The 19,240-nt window shown below is 48.6% G+C and overlaps 1 protein-coding gene across 11 annotated transcripts in view; it reads left to right on the top strand.

The window, feature by feature from the left end:
- The window catches only part of TENM4 (teneurin transmembrane protein 4), a 737,381-nt gene that overhangs the window by 509,631 nt on the left and 208,510 nt on the right, over window positions 1-19,240 (top strand). For 10 of the 11 annotated variants that reach the window (XM_079105080.1, XM_079105077.1, XM_079105076.1 and 7 more), the window contains 3 exons: window positions 3,650-3,905; window positions 14,209-14,307; window positions 15,501-15,736. In XM_079105080.1, the coding sequence (XP_078961206.1) occupies window positions 3,650-3,905; window positions 14,209-14,307; window positions 15,501-15,736 (591 nt within the window). The remainder of the gene's footprint in view (window positions 1-3,649; window positions 3,906-14,208; window positions 14,308-15,500; window positions 15,737-19,240) is intronic. The other variant, XM_079105086.1, reaches the window with a different exon arrangement.

The following is a 19,240-nucleotide window of genomic DNA, read 5'->3' as shown; positions in this document are numbered from 1 at the left end:
GAGGTCTCTTAAGCCATATATCTATATATGATATATCTTTTATATATATATATATATATATATATATATCTTATTTCATTTCTAGCACCCTGTTTACAAGACCTGGCACAGAACAGGCATTCAGTAAATGCAGAATGAGTGAACTCATTCTGGTTCCTTCTGAAGAGGAGCACATAATGGGGAGGAGGTCAAAGAAGGCCCCTCCATAGCCTCTCTCCCCTGCCTTCCCTCCTGGGCATAGAAGCAGAAAGGAGGATCCAAACCAGGGAAGACATTTGCTCCTTGGGAAAGAGATTTGTGAGTGAGGTTTTCGTTGCTGAGCTCCCAAATACAGAACTTTTCCCTTGGAAACAGCAAGGTCCCCTTTCTTAGGATTCTCGGAGCAGAAGTGATGAGGAAAGGAGAAGGGGCCCAGCCAAGCATCTGTAGTTCTGGCTCCAGGCGAGTAAGTAAGGGCCTGTGTGGGCCCAGGGTGGTCTCCTACCTTCTTTCCCATTCAAACATACTCTAAAGGAGCAACACCCTCCTGGGCAGACTGCCCAGGTCACTCATATAAACTGCTCGCTCAAGAAGCCCATCATGCACATCCACTCAGTTCTGGGACTTGCAATTGCCCCACACAGAGCCGCAGAGTGTTCACTATTAGGGAGGCGAGACAGGCACATGAGTGCGCATGGTCCCAGAGGAGGCAGTGGAGAGAGGGTGGGTCCACTCAGGCCAGTGTTTGAGAGGAAAAGAGAACTTGGGGAGGGATCCAGGGAGACTTTCTGGATAGAAAAGCAATTGAGCTGAGCTTCAGAAAATAGAGAATTTGGACCAGAATGTTCCTTGTCCCCACAGGAGAAATTCCTGTTAGATTGAGTCTTTAGATTTGTGACCAGTGACCTTGTACTTGAAATCTCATCAGATCAGCAGTCTCGACAGGGTTTCTGAACAGTTATCAAGGCCTAGCCTGCAGTTCCTATCTTGTCACAAAGCAGGTCTGTAGGTTCACAGATCAGCTTGTCCTGATCCAGACCCCAGACCCCATGCTCTTCCCTGAGGGCACTGGATTTCAGCCATGGACTCAGACAGTCAATGTTTTATGCAAAGGCTTAAAACCAGAATTCAGTCTTTGGATTTAGGAGGACCATTTACTAGTTGTAAGCCTCAGCAACCTCATCTGTAAAGTGGGCATGATGTGAACACTGCCCTCCAGGGGCTGCTGTGCACATTAGAAAAGTTAAGACTGGGAAAACATGCACAGTAGGGCCTCACATCCATGATGGCCACTGTTAATATTAAGTGACATGCCTTGGGGTTGACTCCTGGGGAGATCAGGAGCAAGAGCTGGATTACCGCTGCCTGCCGGCCTCCTGACCACCACTGGGCAGTACTGGATCCGTGGCTGCCCCTCTCTACTCTGGTGCTGGGGTGGGGGCATTCCGTCAGCCCAGGCGGCTACTTCTGCTGCTGGTTTCTGTCCCAGGCTCTGTTTCCATTAAAGTGCTGCCTGAGGACAGCTAGACTAAACAAATGACCCTGTTCATTTTTGCTATCTCCCTGGCCCAAGGCTGCTCTGGGTGGGGGTGGGGCACTGCCAGACAGGTTGTATTGGCTTCCAGGTGCCCTCCCCTCCCATCAAGGGGTATCTCTGCTAGCTCCCTTCTGCCCCAGGACATTAGCACTGCCCATCTTCAAGTGGTATCATTCACATCCTGGGACCCTCCTCGTGGAGGCTGAGATTTCAACCACTTGAACTACCTCAGAGGACCTCCTGGCTTCTGGGGGAAGGTGTGCCTGGAGTGGGGCCAGGGGACTGATGAGAGGGGAGGCTGAGCACCAGGCCTGCGTCAGATTCCAGGGGGTCTGTTGCCCAGTGTGGACTCTATGCTGAAGGTGGTAGTAACCTGCCCTGGTGCCTTTCTGCCTCTTTCTCCCTTTTTCTCCTAACTCCCCGCCCCAAATTCCCCACCAGATTTGCTTTATAACTCCTTGGCATAAAAGATGGGGTTACCTAAAAGGCAGAGAGTCATGCATCTTCCACTAAAACTCCACATGCGTGACGGGGCTTCACGTTCCGTTGTCCTCGGTGGTTTTCAGAAAGCCATCTCCTGATCCCAGAAGAAGCACAGCCTTTGGAATATGGCACCTACTGTGGTTTGAAACCTGCTCTCTCAGACACTTGGTCCCCTCTGCAAAATAATGTTCATGAGCAACAAGTAAAGCAGAACACTTTGTAAACTGAACTTCACCGATTGTCTCATTTAAGTTCCTCATAGTTTTGTCATTCCTTGTAATAAACTATTCATCCCATTTTGTTGTTGTTGTTGTTAAGCAAAGAATTAGGTTTATTCAAACCACTTTGTATTCTTAATGCTGTCTGCTAAGAACCAGTTAATGAGTTGCTTGACTTAATAAATGTGGTGTTTAAATTATGTCTTTGTAAAAGCAAACTAGTTTATATCAAGTGTAACACATTTTGCAGATGAGAAAACTGAGGGTCTAAGAGATTAAAAGGCTTGTCTGTGATTATGAGATTAATAAATGGCAACATCTACACTACAATCTAATTTCTTAACTTCTTCACCCACATAATATATTCAACATGGAAAGACTAGGCTCTCTGTATACATAGCTTAGCTGGATGGTAAACATTTATCTCCAGACTGGCCACATTTGTGGTGTCAGGAATTTTATTTGCTCTACTTATTTGTCAATAGTAACTACTTGGTCACATATCTTTGGGCACTTTACCAACCCACTCCAAGTCTAAGTTTTTCATTTATAAATTTGTGATGATAATACCTGTTGCTCTGGATAATTGAAAGGAATAAACAAAAGATGGGCCTCAGTCTCCTCATCTGCAAAATGGGAAGAAAAACAGTACCTGCTCTGAAATGGGTTGTGATAAGTTAACTGAATGACAACATGTAGAGAGTTCAGAACAGTGCCTGGCACACAGTATGGGTTCAATAACTGATAGTGGTAGTTTTTAACCACCCAGACCCCGGTATGGCTCACTTTACTCAAAAGTCATCTTCTCTCTGAGGCCACTTGGTCTAGACTTCCAGCCCTGTTGATGCATACCCAGACCACAGTCTCTTTCCTCTGTGTGTTCTGATCTGTATCATCAGCCCTGCCCTGGAGAGCTTGTGATTTCTGGGCCTCCCCACAAAGCCCGATAAACCTGGAAGAGGACCCCAGAACTTTCATCTCAAACACATCATCACACCCACTGGTGATGTTGAAGCTTCTGGTCCAAAACCACATGTTAAAAACTAGAACCTCCAAGTGTGATCGAAGCAGGGTGAAGTTGCTGACACGGGCAGCTAGGTTTTCATTTCGTTTTGTTTCATTTCTCATCTTGTCTCTTGTTTCCCTTACTACTAATTTAAGGTCAATGGGTAGGGACCGGAATTTTAATTTTGTCCATTGTTCCCCACCCCCCACCCCCCCCAAAATACCTAGAATAGTAAATGCCTATTGCTCAGTAAACGCCTGTCAACTAAGTCTTGATCCAATGCTTGAATCTATACCATTTGCCAGCATCCAATGCATCTCATTCCTTCCCCGGGGGTCTTGTTCCGTTCTCCCTGGTGCTTCTCCAGTCCAGGGGCAGGGCTCTGCTAGCTCGCTACCCCTCTGACCCGGCATGTTTGTGTTCCAGATCACCCAGGGGGCCTGCAGAACCACCCTCGGCTCAGGACTCCGCCGCCACCGCTCTCACACGCCCACACCCCCAACCAGCACCACGCGGCCTCCATCAACTCTCTGAACCGGGGCAACTTCACTCCGAGGAGCAACCCCAGCCCCGCCCCCACGGACCACTCACTTTCTGGAGAGCCCCCTGCAGGCGGTGCCCAGGAGCCCGCCCACGCCCAGGACAACTGGCTGCTCAACAGCAACATCCCACTGGAGACCAGGTGCAAGCCCAGGGCGGCCGCGGGGGACCTGGGAGGGCTGGGCCAGTCAACTGAGCCCAAGGTCTTCAGGTGGCCTGTAGGGGTGGTCTGTGTCCCTGCCTTCTACCTGACCAGAGAGGCCAGGGTCAGGTGCACAGCCTTAGGATGCGAATCTCAGACTGCACAAGAAAAGGGCAGTGGGATATGGGACAGAAAGAGCGTGGGCTCTGAAAACCATCGGACCTGAGTGAGGTCCGCTGCTAGCCTGCTGCTTCTGAAGGACCTTGGTCAAGTGGCTGGACCATCTCTGACTTGCCAACCTTCTCTGTAATGGCCATGATGCTGACTGGGCAGGGCTGCTGTAAACGCAGTGAGCGCCAACGTGTGCAAAGGAAGCTGGCACAGGTGTGGCAGAAAGCAGACTCTCAGTCCAGGTTTGAGTGGGGTCCTCTTCTCTCCTGTTTCCACCATGATTTCCTCACCCTGTGCCTAACATCAGGCCTGTCTGAGCTGGGTGGGTGCTCAGTAAATCCCAGTCTCCCCTCCCCTCACCCTTCCCTGCTGTCCTATCCTGTTTATACCCAAAGCCCTAATAATCACTGTCGGTTGCAAGGGCTTTCACGAGTGGTATTATGCAGTCCTCACACCTTCTTGAGGTGGGTCTTGTTAGGATGATGCCCATTCAGGAGTCTTGGAACATGAGAATCAGAGCAGATCCATTGGCTAGCTCAGGCTCACACAGGCCGTTAATGCCCGGCTCAGATTTGAACCCAGCTTGCCTGAGTCTCTGTCCAGTGCTGCTCCCGACACCACAGATTTCTTCTCTCTTCCACCCACGTGTTGGAATGCTTCCTTCAGCTCAGGGACTCAGTCAGTCTGAGTTCTCCAGCCACGGCTTAGTCACTCTTTTCCCAAAAGGAAACAAGTTTAATGATTATAAAAACCATACAACTCACTGGAGAAAATGCAGGAAGACACAAAGAGGAGAATTACATTCACCCATAATCTGAGATGGGTATTGACTATGGAGGGCATGGCCTTTCCCTGCTCCCTACACTGAAGGGGAAGTATCCTGGGGACACAGTGGCACTCCTCTTCTGTCCACCTATCTATATATCTATGTATCTTACCCACTGAGCCACATCCCCAGCCCCCCCCCCCCTTTTGTATTTTGTTTAGACACAGGGTCTAGCTGAGTTGCCTAGGGCCTTGCTAAGTTGCTGAGACTGGCTTTGAACTCACAATCCTCCTGCCTCAACCTCCTGAGCCACTGGGATTACACATGTGCACAGCTATGTATCTGTTTTTGCAATACTAGGGTATTGAACCCAGGAACACTCTACCACTGAGCTACCTCTCCAGCCCTTTTTATTTTTTATTTCAAGACAGGGTCTCACTAAGTTGCAGAAATTGGCCTCAAACTTTTGATCCTCTTGCCTCAGCCTCTTGAGTCACTGGGATTAGAGGGTTGTGCCACCATGCCCAGCCCTATTTCTTTAAAGTGCTGGGAAACATATATTTTATTTTCCCAAGCTTCTGTTTCATACATGAAGAGCACAAAAGTCATACCACACTTAGGGAAGCGAAATTGATCCACGTATGGAAGGCGTCCCCTTCTGACTCCGCCTGATACAGAACTATAAGGTTGGCACATCAAACTTGTGGGATCTAATGAGAGAAAATCAACATCCTTTTGTGCCATTTTACTCCTGTGGGCTCATTTTTCCAAAAGCAAATTTCTCAGAGTTGAGGCCCAACCAGCCCCCACCCCGTTCTCCTAATTAATATAATTTCTATTGGCATCATTTAAAATTGTGCCTGGGTTCCCCAGGCCCCTCCTTTGCTCTCATCAGTCGTGGAATGGGATCATTGTCTGTGACTCTGTCCAGAGTAGCTAGTCAGGTCTCCATGATTTCCAGTGTGCTTATTGAGTGGCACAAGGCAGAAAGAAGCCAGAGACTAATCAATGGCTCTGATTCTCTGCATGGACCTCGGCCACCACTCCCCTGGCTTGGATGTTTATTTTTCTCTATTAGGGGCAAAGCAGAACTTTCTACTTTGAGTTTCCAGGTTTTTCCAGGGAAAGGGAGCTAGGAGACCAGCAGCAAGGGTGGTTTTCCTAACAGTGTGTGAAGCAGAGGGGGGACCAACTCACCTCTGCCGCCTCATCAGCCCCTGCTTGCCTGCCTCGCCAATCCTCCATCCTCCCACAACCCCTGCTCACGCTGCTGGAACCATGCTCTCTTTTCCTTTATACTTTATCCCTCAAGAAATAAACGTTCATTGTAGAACAGTTAGCAAATGAAATAAGTAAGAAATAAAGAAAGTCACCAATATCTACCACCAAAAGTTAAATAATGTTAATGTGTAGATATGTACTCACCATTTGGTACATTTAGATCCATATATACACATAATTATATATAATCTATGTTACAGTGAATATATTTAAATAGCCAGTACATGTATGCACTTGTATTTATCAGCATTTTCCCCAGTCCCAAGCCCTTTCCTGCCTCTGTGCCTTTGCAGGGACTCTGAGCTCTGCCAGAGTCACCCTCTTCCTCAGTTCTTGGTCTAGCCAAGCATTATTTATTTTTGATACCCTAAATGAAATGTTTGAGGAAGCCTCCCTTTGTGACTCCAGAGTTCTGTGCATCTAAGGATGGATGGCAGCTGAGAGGAGTGTCTAATCAGAATCCTGGGTCTTTATACTGACCTTAACTGGTGGACGACACTAAACTAAAAGGTACAGTTTAAGAGGGCTTAGTGACAAGTCTGCCAGGTGGAATCACAAACTGACCAGCTTGGCCAGTTGGAAAGACTACGGGCTTTAAAGTCAGATGGAGCTTCCTTCTTACCTTGGCTTTAATGCTCAGCAGCTGGGCAATTTCCTTAGCGTCTCTGAACCTTAATTCCCCCCCTCTGTAAATTGGGATAAGAATCCATGCTCCTCAAAGGAGTCAGGAAGAAGAAATGAGATATCCTTTAAGAAGCCCACAGCATTGAGCCTGGCATATAAAAGTCATACCACAAAGGCAATTTCCCTTCTTGTCACATATCTCTGCCTCCCAAGTCCACCTGTGAAGAAAAGAAATCATTCGGAGCTATTCATTGTGTCCCTACTCACCAGAGGAGTTAAGAGGACTGCATAGGTTCTACCCTTCTCTACTTTGCAGAAATAAGTGTGGTCTGGTTTTCTGGGGGGATAACTGACAGTCCATTGACCATAGCAAGTGGTTCATGGCACAGATGTTAGGGTCAGACACCCTGTGCTCAAATTCCCACCCTCATGCACACTAGCTGGGACCTAAACTTTAAATTTCTTAACCTCTGAAATGGAGAAAATAATATTAACTTCCTGTTCTGGTTATATATTACTACAGAACTTCTAAGCCAGAACTTAGTGGCTTAGAAAACATTCAGCTGATAATATTTCACAGGGCGAGTGAGGAGATCAGGAAGGGCCCAGCTGGTTCCACGTGGTGCTTCAGGGTCAGAGGGTCAGCTACTGGGAGCAGAAAGCAGGACCCCTCTCCCTCTGTTAGTCTCGAGCTTCTCCTAAGCAGGACCGTTGAATTTCATTCTTTGTGGTTGAGGGTTTCAAGGTAACAGGATAGAAGCCATTGATCCTCTGAGAGACTTGGCCTGGAACTGGCATAGCATCACCTCCGCCATATTTTGTTGGTCAAATCAGTCATGGACCAGGCAGCCTCAAGGGGAGTGGAAGCAGACCTCACTTCTCAATGGGAGAAGTGTCAAAGAATTTACAGTCATCTTTAATCCACCACCTACTTTGTAACTGGGGTACTAATAACATATTAATATCAGAAAAGGTAGTATTTGTTATTCAGCAAATACTCACTGGATGCCTACTATGTGCTTAACAGGTAAGTCATTTAAGAGTACAGACTCTTGCAGTGGGATAAGTGCTATGGTAGAGGTGAGTGCAGGGAACGTGCTGTGTTTGGATTGCTTGGGATTCCCAGCACAGGATTCAGTGCTTGCCATACATAACAGGGAAGGTGCTTGATGAATATGAACACACAGGTGAGATGAATGAGCGATGGAACAAATGATACAAATACATGTGACTTAAGCTTGAGTGGGGAGAAGGGCTGGCTTCCCAGTCACGCTGCTTCTGTGAGACTGGTTTGAAGAACAAGCAGGAGTCCTCCAGGTGGAGGGACCAGAGGATCTGAGAGAGGCCTAGAAGCTGAGTGAGCAGGCCTTATTTGAGCCAGTTGTCCTAAATAAGTTTTGCCAAGCACCACCAGAAGGATAGCCTCCTGGTGCCAGAGAAGAAGTCACAGGCCCTTCCCTAATTGTCAAACTGAATCCTTGTTGAGAGTCTCAGGTAAATAGCTAGGCAAATACCATAACAGCTGGTAGGATGACCAGAGGGATTACATTTATGTTGGCAGCAAAAGAAAAGCTAGCAGAAGGATGGAGGAGAGAAAGGGCTTCTGTAGGGGTGCTCCATTCTCCGTGTCCACTGAACCCCTCATGATCCCCAAGGCTGACTGAGTCTGCCAGGTTCCTAGAGCTGAAGTAAGATGCTGCTTGAAGCCCTACAGATGCCTCTGTGATCCATTCTTCTGGGAGCCATGTGTTCAGGGTCCCCCAAACCCTGAGCCACTTCTTTTGTACTGTGCAGCATCAGATGCTTAATTGATTTCTCTGGGACTGTCTGATTAATAACCCATCAGGCTTCTGTCAGATGAAGAAGTCAGAGCAGAAGGCTGCCAGACCTCTGCTCCAGCTCAGCTGATCTCAGGCCTGGTTTGGGAGCCTGGGGCCCATTTTGTGATCACACTGAATTTTGGGAACAGCCTGCCTCCACCCCCCGAGAATGGGGCTACCTGATGGTCTCTGGACCAGCCCTGATGTGGTTCCCAGAATGTCACACAGTGCCTTCTCATGGGCCAGTGCAACCCTCGAGCATTGCCAAGTTAGAGTAGACAGGCTTCCCTGTCATTCAGTCAGACATGCTTAAGACACACAGCATTGCCATTTAAGAAGCTCATGAGCTGTTGAGGGAGGCAGACCCATGAAATAAAGACAGGCATGCCAGATAGTGTTCTGACAGAACGAACACCCTCAGCTGAGGGGCAACTGTGGTTCCCTCTGCTCGGAAGCATCCAGTAGCGATCAACAAACCCTCATAGAATCCTTACTGAGTGCAGACAGCTGCTGTTCTACATACTTCACACATATTACTCTTTAATCCTCACAAGTCACCCATAAGTCATCTGTTCAGGGTCCCCATGACCACCTCCAGTTTTGCTAGTAGGGCTCATGAGACTCCATGTGTAGTCATACTCAAGGGTCCACTTTATCAAGATGAAAGGATACAAAGCAACAGCAGCAAAAGAACACAGAGCATGGGGCGAAGTCCAGAGACTTCAAACCAGGCGCAATTCCATAGTCCTCAGTCCTCAACAGGTTGTGGCAATACGTGAAATGCTGCCAATCAGGGCTCCTCAGTGCCCAGGCTTTTTACTAGGGGCTGGTCACGTGGGCACCCTCTGCCTGGAAAATTCCAGAACCCCAGAAGGAAGGCAGTTTTTCAGCATAAACCATGTTATTTTTGCAGATAGTTTAGGCAGAGTGAGCCAGCTGTTCCTCTCGGTGCATAGAGAGAATGCTCCTGAAACCCCAGTTCCCAGATGCTATCCAAGGGCTGACCTGATAGCAGCCCTTCATGCGTTGTAACTCTTTTCCACACAGGTAGGTAGCCTTATTCGCATCCCCATTATAGAGATGAAGGATCTGAAAGGCAGATTAAGTTACTTGCCTAAGGTCCACAGCCAGCAAGGAGTAGGGCCAGGGTACCCAGGCCAGTTGGCTCAGAGCCCTTGCATCTAACCCCTGCCCAAGGCTGACTTCCTGATTACCAAAAGTAGCTTGTAAAGGCATCCACAGGTAGGAGTTTGCAGGGGGAAGAGGAATTCTGAGTTGAGGAATTGGGCAAAAAAGCCCAGAGCCAGGAGAGAGGGTGGCATTTTGGAAGGGTGGCAAAGAGTTGGGTAAAATAGGAGCACAGGTGGCCTCATGAGGGTGGCAGCAAAGGAGATGGGCATTGGAGGATCTCAGTTACATGAAAGGGGGTTGCACTTCTCCCTGTGGGCATGGGGTCGGAGGTGGTAGAAGTGGGGTGAGAGCTATCAACATCTTTTAAGTCCAAGAGTGACATGGGATGGGCTTTTGGAAAGATCACCCAGTTCATTTTTTGTCTCTTCTCTTATTTATTCAAACTCCATCACTGACTGTGGTCTTGATTAAGTCACTGACCCCTGTGCACCTGGGGGGTCTCAGTTTCATGAATGCCTGTCCTGCCCTACGGGGTGATGGTGATATTCAGATGCAGTGGTGGCTGTCCCAGGGTCTTGTGGACAGGAACACAGTCCAGGACAGCAAGTTCATTGAGTAGAGATGGGCAGTTGAACAGGACAGTCTGGAGGGACAGCTGCTTCTGCATCTACTGGCCACTTCTTTCCTGAAGTCATCCTGCCCTTGCAGATAAGTTCAGCCCACCCTGGGTCCCAGACAGGCCTGGAAGTCCTGCTTCAGGCAGCTCAGGGACTAGTCCAGGCATAAAGTGGGCCCAGTCCCCTCCTCCCTCTGAGGAGAGTTTCGAGAACAGAACAGTACCTGAGTACAAGAGCTGGTGACCTCTTTCCTGAGGGGCAGCTGGCACTGTACTTCTGAGATTTGGTCCTATCTCTGCCTTTTCTTGCCATACAACCCTGGGTAGTCACTTAACCTGCCTGAGCCTCAGTTTCCATATCTGTCAGATGAGGTGATGATACCCATCAAGGTGAGGGTCAAATGAATCAGGTGTCCATTCCTGAGAGCCCCTAGCAGTGGTGAGCAGGAGACCATGCAGGACCCTCCCCCAGGCAGAGCTCAGCAGCTTAGGCTCACAAGGAGAAATCCTGACAGCCATCATTTCTTAGAAGAACAGGGCACACAGAGTGTTGCAGGTTGGCGGTGGGGGGAGGGAGGGGTGGTCAGGTAACTGAGGGAGTGTCCTTCACTGGCAGCCAGGGCACTGGGTTTCCCTTTCAGCTTTGGTGGTGTCTTGCTGTGTATATGGGAGCAGGGCACTGTGTCTCTGGGTCTCAGTTTCCTCATCTATTAAATAAGGGCAAATAATTTGACCCAGAACTAAGTTTTACAAGTACAGAATAAGACTATTTCCAGGTAGCAGTAGCATTCTGAATATCCATCATTTTCAGCAAGTGCACAAGTCCCCCCAGATTCCCGAGGGATCTAAGTGATTAATATCCGAGCTCCTATGTCTGTGGAGGCTCTTTCAGGAGGGCGGGCCCCCTATTCCTCTAGAAATCCTTTATTCTGTTGCACTGCTTCTTCCCCTATCCTAACACACCTGTACTTGTAGAAGGCAATGCCAACATTGCCAACCCTCCCCTTTTTAGAAATGTTTCTTTCTAAAACATAAAAGTTAAAAATCATGTAATCACTTGAAAATCCGTACCTCTAACATTTTGATCTTCGTCCTTTTGTTTGTTTGTCTCTGAAAACATACTTATTTGTCTATTTGTTTTTGAGGCACAGACCTGACTCAGGACACAGCTTATCCTGGTGACCCTAGCCAAACTCCCAGGTGCTCTGGGGAGTGACCTGTGCAGCCAGCATCTGTCCCAGGGGGGCAGTAGAACTCCTCCTTGGGCCCTCTGTGCAGGGATGGGTGAGGCTGCTCACCCAGAGACACCAAAACTCCCTCTGCAAATGCAGAGAATGGAGGAAATAAAAATAAATGCCACCTGCTGCTATCTTCAATTAAGCCCATGGTCCATGGACCCTGAATTCAGCAACACTCCGCACAGATTTATTTAGTCTCCGTGTGCCAGGCCTTCCTCTAGACTCCGAGCACATAGTAGTGAACAAGACAGATAAGGCTCCTGCCTCGTGGAAACTGAATTGCATTAGGAAGAAACACAATACGCAGATAAACAAATATATGTTTATGGCTTCCCCATCGTCACTCCCTGGCACCTGCGCTGCTTTATTATTCACAGGGCTTAGCTATGTTGCAGGGCGGGCAAGCGGAGAGGAGAGCAAACCAGGCAGTGCAAGGGCCAGGAGCGGCTGGGAAGCAGCCAGAGCTGCTCTAGTCAGGGTGAGAAGGTCCTAGTTGAGGAGGGAGGATGTGACCCACGCAGGTCATTGCAGAAGGATGATTCTGGCAGATGAACACAAAAGCTTAGCTTGTTTGAGAAAAGCAAGAGGGCAGTGTATCTGTAGTACAGAAAATGAGCTTTGAAAATGGGTAGGGAACTAGATCTCACAAGATCTTGTGGGCCCCGGGAAGGACGAGAGAGGATTAAGGACAAAGTGATATGGTCCGGATTACACTTCAGGTTCTATAAGGTGAGCAGTTGTCCCCTTTCATGGGTGCTCGGAGCAACTGACTTACCTGCTAAGGACAGGCCAAGGATGGGCCTGACCCTGAGCCTGTTTGCCTCCACTGGGCCCCCAGGCCTTTCATCTGCAGGACTACTGCCTGCAGGTAGCAATGGAGCCGCTGCGAGGAACTTCCACACCCCCATAGCTCCTGCCAGGGACCTGGAACACCACCAGAACAGCCTGCCACCCAGCCTGCCATACTTCATGACTCACCCGAAGACAGTCCCCACTGCCACTGCAGTATTCAGTGGCCCCAGCTGAAAAACAATGTTACCTGTGCTCTAGATGTCCACAGAGATGCTAATGAAATGGGCTTTGAGATAGTGTGCTTATAGACCCCTCATTTTAGTCTTTGAGGCCAGTCAGGGGACAGCAGTCCCAGGTTGTACAGAATGATGCAGGGTCGTGAAGCTCAAGCAAACCCAGGAGCCAGTGCCAGTTTATTGAATATGACCTTAACAAAATTACTTCTCAGCCTTGCTCTGCCAGCCTACAAAGCAGAGGTAACAGTACTGACTTTGTAGTTTGTTGTGAGGAATAAAATTTGTATTAGACAGTTGTGGAGTTCCTAGAACAATGAATGGTAACCAACAATGGTAAATATAGGATAAATAGCAGCTATATTTAGCATTAGTACTTCTATAATGAAGGTTTGTGAAAACCTTAAAAAGTCATCCAACATTAACCCAGTTGATGCTTACAGCAAATTTGGTGAGCTTAGTTTTATAATCCTCATTTAGCAAGAAGGAAGGAAGATTGGAAGAGGTTAAGGTTTATACCCAAAGTCACACAGCAAGAAGGGAGCATAAAAAACACTTGGATCTGGGAATGCTGTTTCTGACTCTGGGCAGAGTCAGAAAGAAGGCCCCCCTGCCGGGGCTGGGCCCACGGTAGGTTTTCTGCAGCCAGTTCTTCCCTGGGGTGCATGCAGCAGGCTGAAGCAGCGCTGGCTTGTTAGAAGTGATTCACTTCAGGGTCTTACAATGAGGTGGTAACTGTCCTGAAAACAGCAGAAGACAGAAGACAGAGCACCTGAGTGTGACTGATGTCACTTAGCAGGCCTGGTTGGGACTAAAAAGGGCCAGTGAGTCTATCTTCATTCTGGGTTAGAATGAGACAGTCACAAAATGCTGTGCTGCCCTCAGGCAGGAAACAACAAGCATCCCCCTGTGTCTTCAGGGGGAGCCATCCTTGCCAATCAACCAGGACCCCACACAGCCCAAGGATGGTGACACTTCACCATGGTCAACATCAACCTGGAGGCTGGAGAGAAGATTGCAGGCCTCACCCACTGACTCTGAATCCCTGTGGGTGGGCAGTGCCCACCTCTCCAGGTGGTTCTGCTGCTCACTCAAGTCTGAGAACCACTGCTTTAGAGACCTTGGCCTTCTTGTTCCTTTAGACAAGCCAAATGTGTGTCTCCCATTAATCAGATGTAGGCCCTTAAGCACAGGAGTTAGATCTGGATACACCTGAGCTCTCATTCCTGCTTCCAGCCTTGCCCGCTGGTGACCTTAGGCAGTCCCATTACCACCCCCATCTCAGTCTCCTGGGGTAGAATGGGCACGGCACTGCCTTCCTCACAGAGCTGATTTTGAAGATTTAAGAGAATGGATGTAACATGCCTAGGTCAGTCCTCTTCAGGGAGAACTGTGATTCCATGCACACAGCAGCCAGACATTCGGGTTTGTATCAAGAATGCACCCCCTGGATGCTGTAAGCCAGGCAGACCCCTTGCACCTGTGGCTTGCACACCACCCCATCGCCTGGAAACCGTGTCCCGCTGGTCTCACGCACAGCTGCACCAAACAGTCACTTTGTGTGTTTCTCTACTATCCCCCTTCATCGATGCATGACTCATTGCTTCATTCATGTCTCCATGTGTGTGTAGAAACCTAGGCAAGCAGCCATTCCTAGGGACATTGCAGGACAACCTCATTGAGATGGACATTCTCAGCGCCTCCCGCCATGATGGGGCTTACAGTGACGGGTAGGTGACATCCCCATGCTCCTCCTCTCTGTGTGTGCTCTCCCCGTGGCTCCTGCACTTGCATGAATACCCTGAGACCTTTCCCTGGGAGCTCCTTGGGGAAGCGATGCTGTGTTGCATGCCCATCCCCCAAGTCCATGTTCAACTTGCAGCAGTGTATCCTTGGAGTACCCTGTCCCCCAGCATATTAACAGCATTCTTGTTAATATGCCGCTCTCAGCATCTCATTGGCTGCCTCCACCATTCTGAAAAACCATCTCACGTAGCAAATTTTATGCAGCACAGGCCATGTATTTTGTGTATTCTGGTCCTAAGTGTATATTCTGTGGCCTGAGGCATCTCGTACCCCAAAAGGAATGGATTTCCACCAGGACTAGGGTATGCAGTACAAGTAATGCACCCCATTTCTCAGGCTGTGTGCAAATCCTCCCATGGCCATGGTTAAAGCCATGCTATGGAAGATCTCCTGACACCTAGTTTGGCTACAACCATGTGCTTCGACCATGCCCCACTGCAGTGAGGCTGCAGGATGCAGTTGCCCATCCATCTCCCACCCAGCTTTCACGTGGGGCTCAGAAGGCAGCAGCCTGGCTTCCAAGCAGACTGCTTTGAAGGCATTCTTCACAACCACTAGCAGACTTTTGGCCATAGGTAGAACTTAGTAGTAGTTTTTTTGGCTTCCACCCCAACTAAATCCCTTTAAAAATTAGGATATTCCTGTCCTTAACCAAGGTACACTGGTAATGCAGGTATGGAAGGAAGAAGAAACAATTTAGATCCTGTTCTCAGTGCCTCAGAAAAGACAGGATTTTAGACACTTTCCAAGTTACTTTAATAATTTCAAAGACCAGGTAGTTTATTCCCCAATATCCTCCAAACCACATCCATTCCCAGGAGAAGAACCTCCAGGCCAGCCTGGGTTGAGTGGGTAACAACTTCTACTCTGGCTTGGGCGGGTTTGTCATGGGTAGGGCTGTCCCATTTGTGTTCCCAAGAAACGTGTCTTCGTGCCCCGTTCTGTGATCTGGTTTGTGATTATCCTCTTCCTGTCCCTGCCATCTTCTCTGTGGTGACTCTTCCTCTATCTCTCCAAACCCTGTGCATGCTTCTCCTGCAGCTTCTGTCCTGCAGGTCGAGCGGGCGCCTGGTCAGCTGGCAGACCCTGACGCTCTCTGGCCTCTCTCCGTCCACAGGCACTTCCTCTTCAAGCCCGGAGGCACCTCCCCGCTCTTCTGCACCACATCTCCAGGGTACCCGCTGACGTCCAGCACCGTGTACTCGCCCCCGCCCCGCCCCCTGCCCCGCAGCACCTTTGCCCGGCCAGCCTTCAACCTCAAGAAGCCCTCTAAGTACTGCAACTGGAAGTGTGCAGCCCTGAGCGCCATCGTCATCTCAGCCACACTGGTCATCCTGCTGGCGTACTTTGTGGGTAAGTGCATCCTCACCCCAGCCCCTCATGGCTCCCCTTTGGCCCAGAGAGCAGCAACTAAGGTGCCTGTGGGCAAAGAAGCCTCCTCACCAGCACAGCTTGGTCATAGTACTCAGGATGAGCAGTCTTGGGGTGCTGAGCTAGCTTGCACCCCAAACCATCAGGTTCAGCTCTTCAGGGTCCTCCTCTCCTCCCTCTGCACTTAGACCAGGAAGAAGGCTGAGCATCTGTCCCTTATGTGCTGGATGCCTAGCACAGAGCACAGGCACCACTCAGATCAGCCTCTGAGGTGATGGTCTGTGGTGTGAGTGTCATAGAAGTTACTGGAAAATAAATGGCAAGTTGGAGAGGCTGGAGAGATGGCAGCAGGTGGCTGTAGTGAGGAGCAAGACGTGGTGGAAAGCCCTGGCATTGAAGGGAAACTGCCAGGAGAGCCCATCAGCTGGGAAGGGGCTGGCATGGACTGTCTGAGGGTGTCATAGGGGCCAAAATCAGAGTTGAACCAGGGTCAGGAGCCCAGAGAAACCCCAACTGAGGATCAGTGGGTGCCAGTGAGCAGGCTGAAGAAAGAACAGAGACATGGACCCACCCTGGCTTTGTGCTTCTTACCCCATCCCAGGGCACAGACATGATGTCAGAAACTCCTCCTGACCCACTGCCTTGGTCTTGCTCTAAGATGACTCCCACTCTGCGTTCTTTTGATGTATTTCTATCACGGTCTGGTTTCCTACTTCTGACCCCTCTCTTTGGACTTCTCCAAAGAGATTAATCTGAAGAGATCTGTGAGCATTGTGTAGCGTCTCCACCTCTACATAATCCAGGCTGTTAGTAAAGGCATCTGAAGGGAGCTTTTAACCCTCTGTGTCCTTTCTGGCCTTTGGGTTCTATAATTCTAAGCCTTAAGATAGGTCAGGCCAGCTCTAGAAGGTCTTAAACCCAGGCCAAGGAATCCAGAGACAATTCTGTAAGCAAATGGGATTTTTTTCCAGCATAAGCCAATAACTAGAAATAGAACTAACTGGCAGAGGTCAAAGGAAGACAAAGTGCTACCCACTGTGAAAAAGAACCCAATAACAAGCACTAGTCATCGTGAGCAAAAAGCAGGGTGTGACTTGAGAATTGACGGTACTGGCACTGGGAATGATGAATAGGGCCTTGGCCTCCACTTGTCCTGGAAGTGGGGAAATGGCTTGAACATGGATAGGGTCTAGGTGATGACGTCAGCTCTGAGGTCACTTCCCCCTCAAGATTCCTGAATTTCATAGAAACCAGTAAAGAGAAAAATGATAGTCCTGCAAATGGGGGAATCTTATGCCTCAAGCTATGATAAGCCTCATCTGGTATGACAGGTCTCTTTTCCTCTTATGAAGATAGTCTCCAAGAAATGCCTGGCTCTAAGGCAGGATGGCATGTGTGTTTCATCTCTTCTTCTAATTGATTAGTTGCTGTTACCTAGAAAGTTATGTTGGGAAGGATTCTGAGGCTATATTCAGATTCAAAAAGTCTCTATGATTGATTAGTGATGTCTGTTTTGGTCACAGGAGTAAAGAATATAGATGACTTACCAGGTATTTGCCATCCCTGCTATGGGTCATTAGATAAGAGGAACAGCCAAACTGGGAGGGATCAGGGCCACTCAGGCTCTCTGAGAGGTGCATCATTGGTGTAGACTGGATAACAGGTGAGGGTTTTGGAATTCATGGACCATCACCAACATCAGTAGTACTGTGTCCCCACCACACCAACCCCTGGCATAGCCCTCCCTTGCTTTCGTGTCATCATTGTTTTCCTAAATGAGTAGGCTGTTGGACAGGCACTGTTCTGTAGAAGAGTCAAGTAGTTTGCAACATATAACAGCAATGTTTTGCATTGAAGCCTTGAGGTTTCTACCAAATAGCTGTTTTAGTCAGCTTTTGTATTGCTGTGACCCAAATACCTGACAAGAACAATTTAGAGGAAGAGAAGTTTACTTTTTCTCCTGGTATTAGAAGTTCTGCCTCAGCCAGTGCTCTGGGCCCAGGGTGAGGCAGAACATCATGGGGGAAGAGCACAACAAAGGGAAGCAGCTCTTCTCATGGCAGCCAGGAAGGAGAGAGAAAGGGGAAGGGGGGGGAGGGGGCAGTAAAGAGGGAAGGAGGGAGGGAGAGGAAGGGGGAGGGAAAGGGGAAGGGGCCACAGGAAAGATGAGCCCCTCCAGGACACACAACCAATGACCCCCCCTCCTCCAGCCATGTCCCACCTGCCTACTATTACCATTCAGTCCGTTCAAGCTAGAATGGACTGATTAGGTTCAGCTTTCATAATCTAATCATTTTATCTCTGAATATTCCTGCATTAACTGGAGCTTTGGGGGGAGACCTCATATTCAAACCATAACAGTAGCCTAGTTTAGGGAAGAAGAGAAAATCTTTATGAGTAAGAAAACTATTTTTAATTCCATGGGCTTCTTCCTCTTCCACTTAATAAGAATACATGGTCAATCTTCAGCTACTTAAAGATAACAGAGGCTACTTATGGGAAGTAGTGAGCTACCTATCATAGGAAGGGTACAAATGAGCTCAATGCCCACTTGGCAAGAACAGGATTCAGGCATTGACTGAGAGTTTTTACTAAGTGACCATTAATTTCCTTTCCAACATTGACAGTCTGAGTCCTTAATGATTTTGTGAATTTTGCTTTTCATTCAGCAAGCCATACCTGCTTTGAGCCAGGCACTATGCTAAGTGCAGGGGTTCAAGATAGGGTTCATAGCTTAAAAGAGGGGACAGTCATTTAGCAGGTAAATCAAGAGTGACTGACAGACACGGCAGCTCAGGGGCTGTGGGAGTAACCATCCGCAGCCAGGAGAACTAGGGAAGCCTTCTTGGAAAAGGTGATGATGTATGTATGGAATCTTAAAGTAGGAGTTTGTGGAAGTCGACAGGCAGGAGGGTATTTCAAATCAAGAGAACTTGCAGAGACTTGAAAGAGGTTGATGCTGCAGAAAGTGTTCTTGAGGCATTTCAGGATTGGGGTGCACCTTGGAGCTAATGCACAAGTGTTCTTTTACATTTACAAAGATCACCTTGAGGTCCAGCTGAGCACCTTGTTGGACGGACATTTGGGGAGTCAATGAAGGGTCATAAGCAGCAGTAAGACCTAGCCAGATTTTTATTTTACAAAGATAAGCGTAGAGGAAGGAAGGGGTAGAAGGCAGAGCTATTAGGAAAGTGTTGCAATAAATTAGTCAGAAATGGCCTATGGCTTCAGCAAAGACAGCGACAATATAGGTATGGAGAAGAGTGGGTAGATTGATCTAAGGTCACTTTAGGAGAATCTGTGTCCTAAGTGAGGAGTGATCAGTTCATTATATCCTTCTGATAAAGTTCTGTCTATGTAGAAATCTTAAGACAGGACCTAGTGATCACTCCCAGGGATCAGGTCAAAGAGACAAGCCTGGGCCAGGCACAGTGGCACACGCCTGCAATCCCAGTGGCCCAGGAGGCTGAGGCAGGAGGATTGTGA

The sequence above is a fragment of the Sciurus vulgaris genome (assembly GCF_902686455.1).
Source record: "Sciurus vulgaris genome assembly, chromosome: 11".
NCBI lineage: Eukaryota > Metazoa > Chordata > Mammalia > Rodentia > Sciuridae > Sciurus > Sciurus vulgaris.
This window is presented reverse-complemented; position numbering and strand designations above follow the sequence as displayed.